At 46.0% G+C, this 18,091-nt stretch overlaps 1 protein-coding gene across 5 annotated transcripts in view; it reads left to right on the top strand.

Annotated features, from left to right (window-relative positions):
• nid2a (nidogen 2a (osteonidogen)) overlaps window positions 1-18,091 on the top strand; it is a 92,162-nt gene that overhangs the window by 49,173 nt on the left and 24,898 nt on the right. The window contains exons 11-18 of one of the 5 annotated variants that reach the window (XM_037542259.1): window positions 594-719; window positions 3,711-3,947; window positions 8,161-8,397; window positions 9,476-9,712; window positions 13,492-13,728; window positions 14,998-15,234; window positions 16,102-16,338; window positions 17,601-17,837. In XM_037542259.1, coding sequence (XP_037398156.1) covers window positions 594-719; window positions 3,711-3,947; window positions 8,161-8,397; window positions 9,476-9,712; window positions 13,492-13,728; window positions 14,998-15,234; window positions 16,102-16,338; window positions 17,601-17,837 — 1,785 coding nt within the window. The remainder of the gene's footprint in view (window positions 1-593; window positions 720-3,710; window positions 3,948-8,160; window positions 8,398-9,475; window positions 9,713-13,491; window positions 13,729-14,997; window positions 15,235-16,101; window positions 16,339-17,600; window positions 17,838-18,091) is intronic. The other 4 variants (XM_037542262.1, XM_037542261.1, XM_037542260.1 and 1 more) reach the window with 4 other exon arrangements.

Consider the following 18,091-nt stretch of genomic DNA (forward strand, 5'->3'; position numbering starts at 1 on the left):
ATACACTGAAACGTGTATTATGACATGAAACTAAGATAAAACAAAGATTATCGTCATTTTAACAGTGAAGACTTCTTTGGTCTCTTGTTTAGCCGCCTTGCCAGTTTTTCTTATTTTCTCGTATCTCTCTGTTTGGTGTCTCTGACAAACCTCCGTCTGGAGGGTCATGTAGCCCCAACACTTCACCCTACCCCTCTATCTCAACAAGCATCGGGACACCCCACCCCCAGACATGAACATGCAAAGTGGAGGGTTAGGGCTAAGTGGCAGGGGCGAGGGGTGAAATGGGACTGGGCCTTTATCTACTACGGCTCAAACTGTTTGAACCTCACTAATCCTGTTTAATCTTTAGGGTTTTGACCTTTTGAAGTTTCGGCGGCCAGATCTGTATTATATGTATACCACCTCTGTGTAAACGTAATCAAAACAGGGTGACATTGATTTCTTTATGCATTTAACCATTTCCTAAACCATCAAGGTCAAGCCACATTGTTGGTCAGCTGTATGAAGGTCATTCAGACTGGATGTTTGGGCTTTTTGGCTGTGTGTATTTTTGGACAGCGCACTGATCGTGATGTGTTGTATGCATGTAGATGTTGATGAGTGCCGAACCCAGCCGTGCCACCCTCACGCCTCCTGCTCCAACACGCCGGGCTCCTTCCACTGCCGCTGCCAGCACGGTTTTCATGGAGACGGCTTCCAGTGCCACCCTCAGACCGGTTAGTATTTGAAAGAATAGTGAAAAATATAAATATGAAAAATATAAATATGAAAAATCAGCCTTACACAGCTTCCTCCCCCCTTTACCTCAAACGTGGTCGGCCAGACGTTTGCTTTTTACTTTTGCCCTGGAGCTTTGAGGCTTATGTAGCTGACATAGTGCATCAGTTAGCTATACTGGGGTTGCAGTCATGTGATTTTTCTGTTCGGACCGAATTTCTGGCTTTGCCGCTCCACACGGACGTAACTAGAGGTGAAAGGTGGCTAAAACTACTCTCCTTACTTTGGAAGAGAAAAATGTGACCTTGACAGAGTCGATAAAACAGGCTGTGATCCTTATACAGTTTCCCCTGAGCTCCTGGCCGACTTAAACTGGTGGAAAAGCGCCCAAATTTGTGTGTTCCTGACATACTCAGCCCCTCCCCCTGTTCTGGAGAGTCACTCAGAGCATTTAAAAGCCCACCGGCTCTTCACGTCAGGGTGGGTAAAGGATCCCATGGTGTTTCATAAAGAGGAGAAAACACTGTCATCATAGGAGGGAAACGACACCAGCTAATTCACACAGGTTCATTCGTTTACGGCCTTTGGCTGAGGCTCTTATCCAGAGCGACTTACAACGTGATCATTTTACACAGGCAGGTGAAGGTGCTGTTAGGAGTCTTGCCCAAGGGCTCTCGTTGTTATAGTGTAGGTGCTTGTCCAGGTGGGGGATTGAACTCCAGTCTGCAGCATAGAAGGCACAGGTGTGTTACCCACTACGCTGTCCCAACCAACCAGATGTGAACAGCACTGGCCTTTAGATCACTTTATCTAATGTTAAGAGCCAAGAGATGAACAGTCGTCCCCCTAACGGAGCTGCAGACAGCCGGTATAACTTTACTGTGTTTCTGGAGAAACATGAACGTTACACATCAGACTGAATGTCGTGGCTCGGAAAACCACGTCGTGTTTCGACAGACGTGATTCTGTAAGTTTGCTGGTGCAGTTAGTTCAGAGTTCAGCTCCAGTCCTGAAACCCCTGAACTGCATAACTGGTTAAAATACCTGATATTATCAGCTGATTAATCCCGTCTGGAGCTGAACGAGGTGAGAACAGCAGAGAGAAACACTGAACTGTACAGTGCAGAGGCTCCAGGCCTGGAGCCTGAAAACGCTGAATTAAAGGTCTGTGTGTCTCTCGTCTCTCGGCTTCTGTCGCGTCTTACAGGTGAATCAGTCACAAAGCACAGCTGATCGAAGGCGTGGCAGCACAGTCACTCCCTGATTCCGCCCTCAAATTGGGGGGCACTGTACAGCGTGACGTCACACGAAACGCGAGATTAAACAGTAGCAGCCGCATCTTTAACCCTGAATTTCATCTGTACTTCTGTCAGATCAGCACTGTTAGCATCACATAGTCGCTGTAACTAAGTAAGTGTGCAGCAAGTTTAATGCAGCGATGTTTTCTGAGACGTCAATATTATATAATATAATAATATATTTATAAGATAATATAAGATAATATAAGACGATTGTGTCTCGATTAGGACTTCACTTCAACATTTTTTCAGCTTTATCTTAGTTGTGTGCTGTTGATGATGTTTTGTTGATTTTCTAAGTGTAAATAAGTGAAAACGTGACACACTTCTGCACATCGTAGTGCATGATCAATGTTTATTTGCTGAATTTTACATATCGACAAGGCACGGCAGGTTTATTCATGTAGCACCTTTCATACTCTGCTCTCAAAGTGCTTTACCAGGGAGAAAATACAGAGTTGTTTAAAAAAAATTAATAAACGAGAATAGAAATTAACACGATTAAAACAATAGATTTAAAAGAAAAAAATAATTAAATAATCAAACTAGAAATTAAATTAGGATAGTTAAACAATCAAATGAAAAATAAAAAAATAATAACTGGGGGACAAATTGGAACTTAAAAATGTGGCCTGTGCAAAAGTTATGACCCATTTCATATTTTGTGTTGTATTTTTTTCTGGTATGTTAAACTCAGCAAATAAATAGGTGCACGACAATTTGGGGAAAAATGCCATTTTTAAAAAGATTTCTGTCATTATTTTACATGATTTGCCAGGTGCTCTTTATATTATGTGAACATTTCATGATAAATGAACCAGAATTCAGTCCCTCCAGGAATTTGTGGTGGCAAATTTACTCAGTATTAAATAACCATCTCATGTTTTGCAAGGGCAAAATTATTATATGACATTTCTTACAGTGATAATGCAGTGATCGGGAAAAAATGGCAAGCGCTTGCAAAATATTGTGAGAGTTGGTAGAATTTGCATGAATTTGTACTTAAAATTGTGGAGGCACTGAAAATGTGTTTTTACATTACTTTAGATTAAAAGTTAAGAATGTTTTTCCTTCAGTGACTTCATTTTTTTGGCCCATTCTCTCTCTCTCTCTCTCTCTCTCTCTCTTTCTCTGTCTCTCTCTCTCTCTCTCTCTCTCTCTCTCTCTCTCTCTCTCTCTCTCTCTCTCCCTCTCCCTCTCTCTCTCTCTGTCTCTCCCTCTCTCTCTCTCTCTCTCTCTCTCTCTCTCTCTCTCTCTGTCTCTCTCTCTCTCTCTCTGTCTCTCTCTCTCTCTCTCTCTCTCTGTCTCTCCCTCTCTCTCTCTCTCTCTCTCTCTCTCTCCCTCTCTCTCTCTCTCTCTCTCTCTCTCTCTCTCTCTCTCTGTCTCTCTCTCTCTCTCTCTCTCTCTCTGTCTCTCTCTCTCTCTCTCTGTCTCTCTCTCTCTCTCTCTCTCTCTCTCTCTCTCTCTCTCTCCCTCTCCCTCTCTCTCTCTCTGTCTCTCCCTCTCTCTCTCTCTCTCTCTCTCTCTCTCTGTCTCTCTCTCTCTCTCTCTCTCTCTCTCTCCCTCTCCCTCTCTCTCTCTCTCTCTCTCTCTCTCCCTCTCTCTCTCTCTCTCTCTCTCTCTCCCTCTCTCTCTCTCTCTCTCTCTCTCTCTCCCTCTCCCTCTCTCTCTCTTGCTCTCTCTCTCTCTCAGTTCATCCCGAGCGTCCTGAGACTCAGTGTGAGCGCCACAGAGACAGCCTGCAGAGCGGATCGGGTGGCGTCCCCCTGGTTGGAGCCTTCATCCCTCAGTGCGATGACTATGGTCAGTACCGGCCACTGCAGTGCCACGGCTCCACTGGATACTGCTGGTGTGTGGACAGCAGGGGACAGGAGAGAGCGGGCACACGAACCCCACCTGGGAGCTCACCCACCAACTGCGATGCTCCAGGTGAGTGTAGATAATGAATTAGTCTTTTTTTAAAGCTGATTTTAAAGAGAGAGTTCAGCCAAAATTCAGATCCATCCCACATTTAGTGGGTCAGCTGAGACATTTGTAGTCTGACATTTGCTTCGTCAGTTGTGCACTGAAGCTACGAGGCTAACGTAGCTAAGAAGTAATGGAAGCTTACACCCCATCAGTTAGTATAGTACTCTATAGTGGAGGTGTTCAGTATCCATTATAAACTATGGTCATGTGGCTTCTGACACTGAATTACACTCTGTTGTCTATAAACTTGGATTTCACATAAGCTAACATTATACGTTATATTTCCAAAAGTGTTCACCCATCCAAATCACTGAATTCAGGTGTTCCAGTCACTTCCATGACCACAGGTGTATAAAGCCGAGCCCCTAGGCCTGCAGACACGCTCGGAGGAAAGCGCCAACCTCCAGATCTGTTACGCATAGTGCTGAGTGATACAGGAGAAAGGGGGCATCCTGCCCACCCAAAGAGCGAGGTCAATTGTGCTCTCTCAGACTCCCGGCCACAAATGGCTGTGCCATAAACAGGGATCGAGCTCCTTAGAAAAGCTTTGACCAGTGGAATGGGGCACTGTGGAACAAGGTCGCCATGTGCAATGCCAAGTGTGGGCTAGAGGGGTTTAAAGCCCCCCAGCATTGGGAATCAGTGGAACTGTGTTCTCTGGAGCGATGGAGCTCCATCCAATACCTTTGGTATTCAGCACTGACCATCCAACATCAGTACCTGACCTCACTAATGCTCAATCAAATCCTCACTGCAATGTTCGAACGTCTAGTGCAGGGGTGTCTACCTAAACCACTAAAAGGGCCATATTAAAACATCTCAGCAAATCCGTGGGACAGCTTTGCTTTTCCTTCATTTTTCCTTCATGCCATGACCCTAACTGGCCATTCATTCACTATGCCACAATTACAGCAGCAAAAAATAGGCACTGAATACTTGACCGATCCAAAAATAATTATAAATAAAACCAAGTTATTTTATATAAAACAGTAGACTACATTAGCTGAGAACTTTAAACCTCTTTAAATGTCCCCGAGGTACAGTAGGTTTATTAAAGCTGTCCATTCACTTGAACTGGACACATGGGATCTTTTTCTTGTGTTTTTGTGGTGCTGTCCCATAGATCGTTGTTGGGAGGACACATTACATTGCAGTGCTTGCTGGGAACTGTAGTGCAGCTCATGGTGAAATGAGCTTAAATTAATAGAAAATTATAATTATTTTTGGGCCAAATAGGAACGTGTCATGGGCCTGACTTGGCCAGCAGGCCTTGTGTTTGACACATGGGATGTAATGTAAAGCCTTCCCAGAAGAGCAGAGGCTGTTAGTGGGACACACTCAGTATTAACACCCTTGAGGGTCTACAGACTTCTTAACATATAGTTCATCTCCACTATGTGTGAGTGCTTATCTGTCTCCGAGAGGCAGTTATGACTCCATTTAGTGTAGTGCACAGGTCCATTTCAGCCCTTTTAAAGGTATGAAGTGAGGGAGGGAGCCCCTGTCCCAGAGACAGCGTGAGGGTGGGATTACTCCACATGCTCAGCTCACATAACTGTCAAAGCCTGACGAGATCCAACTCACTTTAAAAGAGGCACAGATACACTCTCTCTTCCGCAGCATGGGTGGCTCAGCAAGGCCAAGTTCCTGTAGTTGCTGTTTGGTTTTTTTCTTGTTACAACTTCACAGTTATTCATTCAGCCTAATGAGAAACTGTAGAACGGACTCGGTTTATATCACAATACCTACATTTAGAGTCGGTTATTCATTCAGTCTAATGAGAAACTGTAGAACAGACTCGGTTTATATCACAATACCTACATTTAGAGTCGGTTATTCATTCAGTCTAATGAGAAACTGTAGAACGGACTCGGTTTATATCACAATACCTAAATTTAGAGTCGGTTATTCATTCAGCCTAATGAGAAACTGTAGAACAGACTCGGTTTATATCACAATACCTACATTTAGAGTCGGTTATTCATTCAGTCTAATGAGAAACTGTAGAACGGACTCGGTTTATATCACAATACCTACATTTAGAGTCGGTTATTCATTCAGTCTAATGAGAAACTGTAGAACAGACTCGGTTTATATCACAATACCTACATTTAGAGCCGGTTATTCATTCAGCCTAATGAGAAACTGTAGAACGGACTCGGTTTATATCACAATACCTACATTTAGAGTCGGTTATTCATTCAGTCTAATGAGAAACTGTAGAACAGACTCGGTTTATATCACAATACCTACATTTAGAGCCGGTTATTCATTCAGCCTAATGAGAAACTGTAGAACAGACTCGGTTTATATCACAATACCTACATTTAGAGCCGGTTATTCATTCAGTCTAACGAGAAACTGTAGAACGGACTCGGTTTATATCACAATACCTACATTTAGAGCTGGTTATTCATTCAGCCTAATGAGAAACTGTAGAACGGACTCGGTTTATATCACAATACCTACATTTAGAGTCGGTTATTCATTCAGTCTAATGAGAAACTGTAGAACGGACTCGGTTTATATCACAATACCTACATTTAGAGTCGGTTATTCATTCAGTCTAATGAGAAACTGTAGAACGGACTCGGTTTATATCACAATACCTACATTTAGAGTCGGTTATTCATTCAGCCTAATGAGAAACTGTAGAACGGACTCGGTTTATATCACAATACCTACATTTAGAGTCGGTTATTCATTCAGTCTAACGAGAAACTGTAGAACGGACTCGGTTTATATCACAATACCTACATTTAGAGTCGGTTATTCATTCAGCCTAACGAGAAACTGTAGAACGGACTCGGTTTATATCACAATACCTACATTTAGAGCCGGTTATTCATTCAGTCTAACGAGAAACTGTAGAACAGACTCGGTTTATATCACAATACCTACATTTAGAGTCGGTTATTCATTCAGTCTAACGAGAAACTGTAGAACGGACTCGGTTTATATCACAATACCTACATTTAGAGCCGGTTATTCATTCAGCCTAATGAGAAACTGTAGAACGGACTCGGTTTATATCACAATACCTACATTTAGAGCTGGTTATTCATTCAGCCTAATGAGAAACTGTAGAACGGACTCGGTTTATATCACAATACCTACATTTAGAGTCGGTTATTCATTCAGTCTAATGAGAAACTGTAGAACGGACTCGGTTTATATCACAATACCTACATTTAGAGTCGGTTATTCATTCAGTCTAATGAGAAACTGTAGAACGGACTCGGTTTATATCACAATACCTACATTTAGAGTCGGTTATTCATTCAGCCTAATGAGAAACTGTAGAACGGACTCGGTTTATATCACAATACCTACATTTAGAGTCGGTTATTCATTCAGTCTAACGAGAAACTGTAGAACGGACTCGGTTTATATCACAATACCTACATTTAGAGTCGGTTATTCATTCAGCCTAACGAGAAACTGTAGAACGGACTCGGTTTATATCACAATACCTACATTTAGAGCCGGTTATTCATTCAGTCTAACGAGAAACTGTAGAACAGACTCGGTTTATATCACAATACCTACATTTAGAGTCGGTTATTCATTCAGTCTAACGAGAAACTGTAGAACGGACTCGGTTTATATCACAATACCTACATTTAGAGCCGGTTATTCATTCAGCCTAATGAGAAACTGTAGAACGGACTCGGTTTATATCACAATACCTACATTTAGAGTCGGTTATTCATTCAGCCTAATGAGAAACTGTAGAACGGACTCGGTTTATATCACAATACCTACATTTAGAGTCGGTTATTCATTCAGCCTAATGAGAAACTGTAGAACGGACTCGGTTTATATCACAATACCTACATTTAGAGTCGGTTATTCATTCAGTCTAATGAGAAACTGTAGAACAGACTCGGTTTATATCACAATACCTACATTTAGAGTCGGTTATTCATTCAGTCTAATGAGAAACTGTAGAACAGACTCGGTTTATATCACAATACCTACATTTAGAGTCGGTTATTCATTCAGTCTAATGAGAAACTGTAGAACAGACTCGGTTTATATCACAATACCTACATTTAGAGTCGGTTATTCATTCAGCCTAATGAGAAACTGTAGAACGGACTCGGTTTATATCACAATACCTCTCTCTCTCTGTCTGTCCCTCTCTCCCTCTCTCACTCTCTCCCTCTCTCAGTTCATCCTGAGCGTGCTAAGACTCAGTGTGAGCACCACAGAGACGGCCTGCAGAGTGGACAAGCTGGTGTCCCCCTGGATGGAGCCTTTATCCCTCAATGTGATGAGGAGGGTCGGTACCGGCCGCAACAGTGCCACGGCTCCACTGGACACTGCTGGTGTGTGGACAGCAGGGGTCAGGAGAGAGCGGGCACCCGAACCCCACCTGGGAGCCCACGGACCGACTGCGATGCTCCAGGTAAACCCACCCTGGATTTTTCCCATGTTCTATAAAGTGTATCCAGTCTTGTGACAGTAGCTATAAAAGAACAGTTAAGATTCAGTGAAGATAAAGAGTTTTAAAAGCCATGAAGAGATGAAGGTGATTTCAGACATGCATTAAATGGAAACAGTCACGTTTGACAATTTTCAGGCTCACTTGGTGCTGCATCGTGCCAGAGGTTTGAAAAAACATGTTTTTTTATTGGTAAAGTGAAGGAATGAAGCAAAAAACACAGCAGTGACAGTTTTTACCGTGTTTGTTTTTTTTTGCATCATGACTCTTCAGTTAAACGCTCAACCCCTTTAACCTCACACGCAGCAGAATCTGTGCATCCACCGCCGTCCACTACACACCTTCAAAAGAACAGACTGCTAGAAGATAAAGCCGAGTTAGCCGAGTTATCACAGACCGCCCACTTCAGCTCGGGTTCTCTGTTTCTGCAGAGTGTCCACTGAAAGAGTTCAGTCTGGATTTTAATATTGCTTAAAAGTCCAAACTTCAAATCCTGTTTGAAATGTTCTGGCTTGAAGCGTTTTGAACACACATGAATGTGTAAATGTATAAAGTGACGGTGGGAGCCTCTGTCCCAGAGAGAGCATGAGGGTGGGATTACTCCACATGCTCAGGCACAGATACGCTCTCTCTCCCACAGCATGGGCGGCTCAGCAAGACCAAGTGGTTCCAAGTGATATCTCACCTAGAAATCAGTCCCTGTAGCTGCTGTTTGGTTTTCTGTGCTGTAGTTGTACTGACAACATAGACGGTGTGAAGATAAACAGCCGATGCTGACCAATTCTCTGGAATTAATCTACTTTGGTTTTATTTTAGCTCTAAAATAAAGCTGACCTTTCCATGCTTCTCCCACAAATAGCTACTGGTGTCCACATGGATCTCAGTTTATATCACAATACCTACATTTAACAAAAGAATGCTGTTTGAAGCTCTGCCAAATATATAAATCTAATCTCTCTCTCTCTCTCTCTCTCTCTCTCTCTGTCTCTCTCTCTCCCTCTCTCTCTCTCTCTCTCTCTCTCTCTCTCTCTCCCTCTCTCAGTTCATCCTGAGCGTCCTAAGACTCAGTGTGAGCAGCACAGAGACAGCCTGCAGAGCGGATCGGGTGGTGTCCCCCTGGTTGGAGCCTTCGTCCCTCAGTGTGATGAGCAGGGTCGGTACCGGCCACAGCAGTGCCACGGCTCCACTGGACACTGCTGGTGTGTGGACAGCAGGGGTCAGGAGAGAGCGGGCACCCGAACCCCACCTGGGAGCCCACCCACCAACTGCGATGCTCCAGGTAAACCCACCCTGGATTTTTCCCACGTTCTATAAAGTGTATCCAGTCTTACATTTACAGCATTTGGCTGAGGCTCTTATCCAGAGCGACTTACAATTTGATCATTTTACACAAGTAGGCCAAAGTGGTGTTGGGAGTCTTGCCCAAGGACTCTTATTCGTATAGTGTAGGGTGTTTACCCAGGTGGGAGATTGAACCCCAGTCTACAGTGGCAAAGGTAGAAGTGTTAACCACTACACTATTTTAACTATACCAGTCTTGCGACAGTAGCTATAAAAGAACAGTTAAGATTCAGTGAAGATAAAGAGTTTTAAAAGCCATGAAGAGATGAAGGTGATTTCAGACATGCATTAAATGGAAACAGTCACGTTTGACGATTTTCAGGCTCACTTGGTGCTGCATCGTGCCAGAGGTTTGAAAAAACATGTTTTTTTAATTGGTAAAGTGAAGGAATGAAGCAAAAAACACAGCAGTGACAGTTTTTACCGTGTTTGGTTTTTTTGGATCGTGACTCTTCAGTTAAATGCTCAACCCCTTTAACCTCACACGCAGCAGAATCTGTGCATCCACCGCCGTCCACTATACACCTTCAAAAGAACAGACTGCAAGAAGATAAAGCCGAGTTAGCCGAGTTATCACAGACCGCCCACTTCAGCTCGGGTTCTCTGTTTCTGCAGAGTGTCCACTGAAAGAGTTCAGTCTGGATTTTAATATTGCTTAAAAGTCCAAACTTCAAATCCTGTTTGAAATGTTCTGGCTTGAAGCGTTTTGAACACACATGAATGTGTAAATGTATAAAGTGACGGTGGGAGCCTCTGTCCCAGAGAGAGCGTGAGGGTGGGATTACTCCACATGCTCAGGCACAGATACGCTCTCTCTCCCACAGCATGGGCGGCTCAGCAAGACCAAGTGGTTCCAAGTGATATCTCACCTAGAAATCAGTCCCTGTAGCTGCTGTTTGGTTTTCTGTGCTGTAGTTGCACTGACAACATAGATGGTGTGAAGATAAACAGCCGATGCTGACCAATTCTCTGGAATTAATCTACTTTGGTTTTATTTTATCTGTAAAATTCTGTTTACTTGGGCTCCTGATTGGTGCAAGTGCCTAAGCCTTGGCCGTATCATCAAGAGATCGTGTGTTCAATCCCTGGTGATGTTACAGCCGTCCTGGCTGGGAGTCCAAGAGAGCATAATTGTGCTCGCTGTCTCTGTGTGGGTAGAATGGCCCTCCGTCTCCCCCATGTCTCAGCGTGATGTCAGTCAGTGCAGGCGTCTGTTAGCTGGCGTAGCGGATCTGGTGGTTGACGCCTTCCTCCAGGCGCATTCGGCTGTCCAATGACGTTGCGTGAGCGACACTTCGAAAAGAAGCGGTGGCGCTTCACAGGATTGGAAGGAAGCCTGCGTTTGCCTTCACCCTCCTAGTGCTGGTAGTATGGTGTTATTGGGGGAGTCCTAACTAGTGGGTGGAATTGGAAACGACTAAATTGGGGGGAAAAACAAACAAATAAACAAATAAATAAATAAATGACAGTTGACGTCTCCATGCTTCTCAAACAAATAGCTACTGGTGCCCAATTGGATAAGCTGGTAAAAATCCCGTTCAACCTGTAAGGGGGAGCGAGGAGGCGGACGCACACGCTGAGATAAGCGAGATTTATTAGGGGCAAATCCAGGGTCGTGGTCAAAACAGTCCAGGGTCAATGAGCCGACATGTACAGATTTAGGGTAAGACATAACGAAGATCAGAACCAACACAAACAAAGACCAGGTACACAGATACAAAGACTGGCAAACGCAAGGGGCAAACACAGGGCTTAAATACACGGAACAATGAGGGACAGGTGAAAACAATCAGGGGCGGAGTTACAAAACCAAAACATGAGCACATGGACAGGACTGGGAGGGGCCAATCGTGACAGTACCCCCCCCCCCCCAAAGGCACACACACCGAGGCGTGCCACACAGAACCGAAAACAAAACAAGAAAGCAAAACCCAGAAAAAGACAAAACCAAACTAGACAAGAACAGGCACAGACACTGAAGCCAGAGCAGAGGCAGAAATGGGCACAGAGGCAGAACCACAAGAGGCAGAACCACAAGAGGCAGGAACAGACACAGACGGAGACACACCAGACACAGGAACAGACGAAACAGAACGAGGACAAAAAACGGAGGGAGGACGAGGAGGCACAACAAAAAACGACGCCGACCGAGAGACGACCGGAGACACAGGACGAGGAAAACAAGAACGAACAACAGACCACGCAAAAGACAGGGGAACAGGCACCAAGACAGACACAGGAACGGAAACGGGTACAGAAACAGGAATAGAAACAAAAGGAGACACAGGAACGGGAACCACAACAGGAACGGGAACCGAGACAGACACAACAGTAGGGAACAGGACAAAACCGAGAACCGGGAACCGAGACAGGAGGAACGGAAGGCCCAGGTGCAACAGACACAGGCGAGGGCGGGATGTGTGGGAACAAAGGGGATGTAATGTCCACGGAGGCAGGCAGCCCTGCTACGACGTCCACGGAGGCAGGCAGCCCTGCTACGACGTCCATGGAGGCAGACGGGCCTGCTACGACATCCGTCTCTTGTACAGGAGACAGCAATCTACGCATCAGCAGGATAGTCTCTTGTAGTGTGAGACTGCTCTGATGCATGAAGGGCGGGTCCGGAGGCGCGGCGACTGGCGGCGGGTCCGGAGGCGCGGCGACTGGCGGCGGGTCCGGAGGCGCGGCGACTGGCGGCGGGTCCGGAGGCGCGGGCTTGCCGCGGGGTGCGGCCACGGGATCAGGAGTGCCGCGGGGTGCGGCCACGGGATCAGAAGTGCCGCGGGGTGCGGCCACGGGATCAGGCTTTCTGGCTGGGGACCTCTGCTCCAACCTGGAGGAACACACAGATACTGGACCCACTCGGCCGTTCCCAAAGCTCACTCGAGCGATAGGCAGCTCGCAGTGACGCTTGCGAACGAGCCGAGTCCCACAAAACGGGTCATCTGAATGCTCCTTCCGTCTGACCCCGTCTTGCACTGCAGGTCGCTCCTCCCTGCAGTGGCGCTCAAGACGGGCAGACCCAAGGCGCTTACCTGAGCTCTCGCCTCCCGGACACAAGGCGGGAAGGTCCTCCGCTTTCTTGCGGGACCGATGAGACGCTCGTTGTCCCTCAGCGCCAGGGGATTTGCTGTCTCCGGCTTGGTGGCGTTGGGACACGGTGAACTCGGGCTGCTTAGAAACAGCCGGAGTTTCGTCCCAACGGAACAACCACATGCCGGAGTCTCGCTTACCTGCTGCGTCCTGTGGTGGCCAGTCTTTCTGTAAGGGGGAGCAAGGAGGCGGACGTACACGCTGAGATAAGCAAGATTTATTAGGGGCAAATCCAGAGTCGTGGTCAAAACAGTCCAGGGTCAATGAGTCGACACGTACAGATTTAGGGTAGGACATAACGAAGATCAGAACCAACACAAACAAAGACCAGGTACACAGATACAAAGACTGGCAAACGCAAGGGGCAAACACAGGGCTTAAATACACGGAACAATGAGGGACAGGTGAAAACAATCAGGGGCGGAGTTACAAAACCAAAACATGAGCACATGGACAGGATTGGGAGGGGCCAATCGTGACACAACCTAATGAGAAAAATTACATTTAACAAGACAGTGCTGTTTGAAGCTCTACCAAATGAGTAAATCTAATAACATCACTTTACTATTCTCTCTCTCTCTCTCTCTCTCTCTCTCTATCTGTCTCTCTCCCTCCCTCTCTCAGTTCATCCTGAGCGTCCTAAGACTCAGTGTGAGCAGCACAGAGACAGCCTGCAGAGCGGATCGGGTGGTGTCCCCCTGGTTGGAGCCTTCGTCCCTCAGTGTGATGAGGAGGGTCGGTACCGGCCACAGCAGTGCCACGACTCCACTGGACACTGCTGGTGTGTGGACAGCAGGGGTCAGGAGAGAGCGGGCACCCGAACCCCACCTGGGAGCCCACCCACCAACTGCGATGCTCCAGGTAAACCCACCCTGGATTTTTCCCACGTTCTATAAAGTGTATCCAGTCTTACATTTACAGCATTTGGCGGAGGCTCTTATCCAGAGTGACTTACAATTTGATCATTTTACACAAGTAGGCCAAAGTGGTGTTGGGAGTCTTGCCCAAGGACTCTTATTCGTATAGTGTAGGGTGTTTACCCAGGTGGGAGATTGAACCCCAGTCTACAGTGGCAAAGGTAGAAGTGTTAACCACTACACTATTTTAACTATACCAGTCTTGCGACAGTAGCTATAAAAGAACAGTTAAGATTCAGTGAAGATAAAGAGTTTTAAAAGCCATGAAGAGATGAAGGTGATTTCAGACATGCATTAAATGGAAACAGTCACGTTTGACGATTTTCAGGCTCACTTGGTGCTGCATCGTGCCAGAGGTTTGAAAAAACATGTTTTTTTATTGGTAAAGTGAAGGAGTGAAGCAAAAAACACAGCAGTGACAGTTTTTACCGTGTTTGTTTTTTTTGCATCATGACTCTTCAGTTAAACGCTCAACCCCTTTAACCTCACACGCAGCAGAATCTGCGCATCCACCGCCGTCCACTACACACCTTCAAAAGAACAGACTGCTAGAAGATAAAGCCGAGTTAGCCGAGTTATCACAGACCGTCCACTTCAGCTCGGGTTCTCTGTTTCTGCAGAGTGTCCACTGAAAGAGTTCAGTCTGGATTTTAATATTGCTTAAAAGTCCAAACTTCAAATCCTGTTTGAAATGTTCTGGCTTGAAGCGTTTTGAACACACATGAATGTGTAAATGTATAAAGTGACGGTGGGAGCCTCTGTCCCAGAGAGAGCGTGAGGGTGGGATTACTCCACATGCTCAGGCACAGATACGCTTTCTCTCCCACAGCATGGGCAGCACAGCAAGACCAAGTGGTTCCAAGTGATATCTCACCTAGAAATCAGTCCCTGTAGCTGCTGTTTGGTTTTCTGTGCTGTGGTTGCGCACTGACAACATAGATGGTGTGAAGATAAACAGCCGATGCTGACCAATTCTCTGGAATTAATCTACTTTGGTTTTATTTTAGCTCTAAAATAAAGCTGACCTTTCCATGCTTCTCCCACAAATAGCTACTGGTGTCCACATGGATCTCAGTTTATATCACAATACCTACATTTAACAAAAGAATGCTGTTTGAAGCTCTGCCAAATATATAAATCTAATCTCTCTCTCTCTCTCTCTCTCTCTCTCTGTCTGTCCCTCTCTCCCTCTCTCACTCTCTCCCTCTCTCAGTTCATCCTGAGCGTCCTAAGACTCTTTGTGAGCAGCACAGAGACAGCCTGCAGAGCGGACAAGCTGGTGTCCACCTGGATGGAGCCTTCATCCCTCAATGTGATGAGGAGGGTCGGTACCGGTCGCAACAGTGCCACGGCTCCACTGGACACTGCTGGTGTGTGGACATCAGGGGTCAGGAGACAGCGGGCACCCGAACCCCACCTGGGAGCCCACGGACCGACTGCGATGCTCCAGGTAAACCCACCCTGGATTTTTCCCACGTTCTATAAAGTGTATCCAGTCTTACATTTACAGCATTTGGCTGAGGCTCTGTTTGGTTTTCTGTGCTGTGGTTGCACTGACAACATAGACGGTGTGAAGATAAACAGCCGATGCTGACCAATTCTCTGGAATTAAGCTACTTTGCGTTTATTTTAGCTGTAAAATACTGTCGACTTGGGCTCCTGATTGGTGCAAGTGCCTAAGCCTTGGCCGTATCATCAAGAGATCGTGTGTTTGATCCCTGGTGATGTTACAGCCGTCCTGGCTGGGAGTCCAAGAGAGCATAATTGGGCTCGCTGTCTCTGTGTGGGTAGAATGGCCCTCCGTCTCCCCCATGTCTCAACGTGATGTCAGTCAGTGCAGGCGTCTGTTAGCTGGCGTAGCGGATCTGGTGGTTGACTCCTTCCTCCGGGCGCATTCGGCTGTCCAATGACGTTGCGTGAGCGACACTTCGAAAAGAAGCGGTGGCGCTTCACAGGATTGGAAGGAAGCCTGCGTTTGCCTTCACCCTCCTAGTGCTGGTAGTATGGTGTGATTGGGGGAGTCCTAACTAGTGGGTGGAATTGCAAACGACTAAATTGGGGGGAAAAACAAACAAACAAACAAATAAATGAATAAATGACAGTTGACCTCTCCATGCTTCTCAAACAAATAGCTACTGGTGCCCAATTGGATAAGCTGGTAAAAATCCTGTTCAACCTAATGAGAAAAATTACATTTAACAAGACAGTGCTGTTTGAAGCTCTACCAAATGAGTAAATCTAATAACATCACTTTACTATTCTCTCTGTCTCTCTCTCTCTCTCTCTCTCTCTTTCTCTCTCTCTCTCCCTCTCTCAGTTCATCCTGAGCGTCCTAAGACTCAGTGTGAGCACCACAGAGATGGCCTGCAGAGCGGATCGGGTGGTGTCCCCCTGGTTGGAGCCTTCATCCCTCAGTGTGATGAGGAGGGTCGGTACCGGCCACAGCAGTGCCACGACTCCACTGGACACTGCTGGTGTGTGGACAGCAGGGGTCAGGAGAGAGCGGGCACCCGAACCCCACCTGGGAGCCCACCCACCAACTGCGATGCTCCAGGTAAACCCACCCTGGATTTTTCCCACGTTCTATAAAGTGTATCCAGTCTTACATTTACAGCATTTGGCGGAGGCTCTTATCCAGAGCGACTTACAATTTGATCATTTTACACAAGTAGGCCAAAGTGGTGTTGGGAGTCTTGCCCAAGGACTCTTATTCGTATAGTGTAGGGTGTTTACCCAGGTGGGAGATTGAACCCCAGTCTACAGTGGCGAAGGTAGAAGTGTTAGCCACTACACTATTTTAACTATACCAGTCTTGCGACAGTAGCTATAAAAGAACAGTTAAGATTCAGCGAAGATAAAGAGTTTTAAAAGCCATGAAGAGATGAAGGTGATTTCAGACATGCATTAAATGGAAACAGTCACGTTTGATGATTTTCAGGCTCACTTGGTGCTGCATCGTGCCAGAGGTTTGAAAAAACATGTTTTTTTATTGGTAAAGTGAAGGAATGAAGCAAAAAACACAGCAGTGAGTTTTTTGTTTTTTTTTATTGTGTTTGTTTTTTTTTTGCTTCATGACTCTTCAGTTAAACGCTCAACCCCTTTAACCTCACACGCAGCAGAATCTGTGCATCCACCGCCGTCCACTACACACCTTCAAAAGAACAGACTGCAAGAAGATAAAGCCGAGTTAGCCGAGTTATCACAGACCGCCCACTTCAGCTCGGGTTCTCTGTTTCTGCAGAGTGTCCACTGAAAGAGTTCAGTCTGGATTTTAATATTGCTTAAAAGTCCAAACTTCAAATCCTGTTTGAAATGTTCTGGCTTGAAGCGTTTTGAACACACATGAGTGTATAAATGTATAAAGTGACGGTGGGAGCCTCTGTCCCAGAGAGAGCGTGAGGGTGGGATTACTCCACATGCTCAGGCACAGATACGCTCTCTCTCCCACAGCATGGGCGGCTCAGCAAGACCAAGTGGTTCCAAGTGATATCTCACCTACAGCCAAGAAGAAATCAGTCCCTGTAGCTGCTGTTTGGTTTTCTGTGCTGTGGTTGCACTGACAACATAGATGGTGTGAAGATAAACAGCCGATGCTGACCAATTCTCTGGAATTAATCTACTTTGGTTTTATTTTAGCTCTAAAATAAAGCTGACCTTTCCATGCTTCTCCCACAAATAGCTACTGGTGTCCACATGGATCTCAGTTTATATCACAATACCTACATTTAACAAAAGAATGCTGTTTGAAGCTCTGCCAAATATATAAATCTAATCTCTCTCTCTCTCTCTCTCTCTCTCTCTCTCTCCCTCTCTCAGTTCATCCTGAGCGTCCTAAGACTCAGTGTGAGCAGCACAGAGACAGCCTGCAGAGCGGATCGGGTGGTGTCCCCCTGGTTGGAGCCTTCGTCCCTCAGTGTGATGAGCAGGGTCGGTACCGGCCACAGCAGTGCCACGACTCCACTGGACACTGCTGGTGTGTGGACAGCAGGGGTCAGGAGAGAGCGGGCACCCGAACCTCACCTGGGAGCCCACCCACCAACTGCGATGCTCCAGGTAAACCCACCCTGGATTTTTCCCACGTTCTATAAAGTGTATCCAGTCTTACATTTATAGCATTTGGCTGAGGCTCTGTTTGGTTTTCTGTGCTGTGGTTGCACTGACAACATAGACGGTGTGAAGATAAACAGCCGATGCTGACCAATTCTCTGGAATTAAGCTACTTTGCGTTTATTTTAGCTGTAAAATACTGTCGACTTGGGCTCCTGATTGGTGCAAGTGCCTAAGCCTTGGCCGTATCATCAAGAGAT

Source organism: Pygocentrus nattereri, chromosome 10, assembly GCF_015220715.1.
Source record: "Pygocentrus nattereri isolate fPygNat1 chromosome 10, fPygNat1.pri, whole genome shotgun sequence".
In the NCBI taxonomy this organism is placed as follows: domain Eukaryota; kingdom Metazoa; phylum Chordata; class Actinopteri; order Characiformes; family Serrasalmidae; genus Pygocentrus; species Pygocentrus nattereri.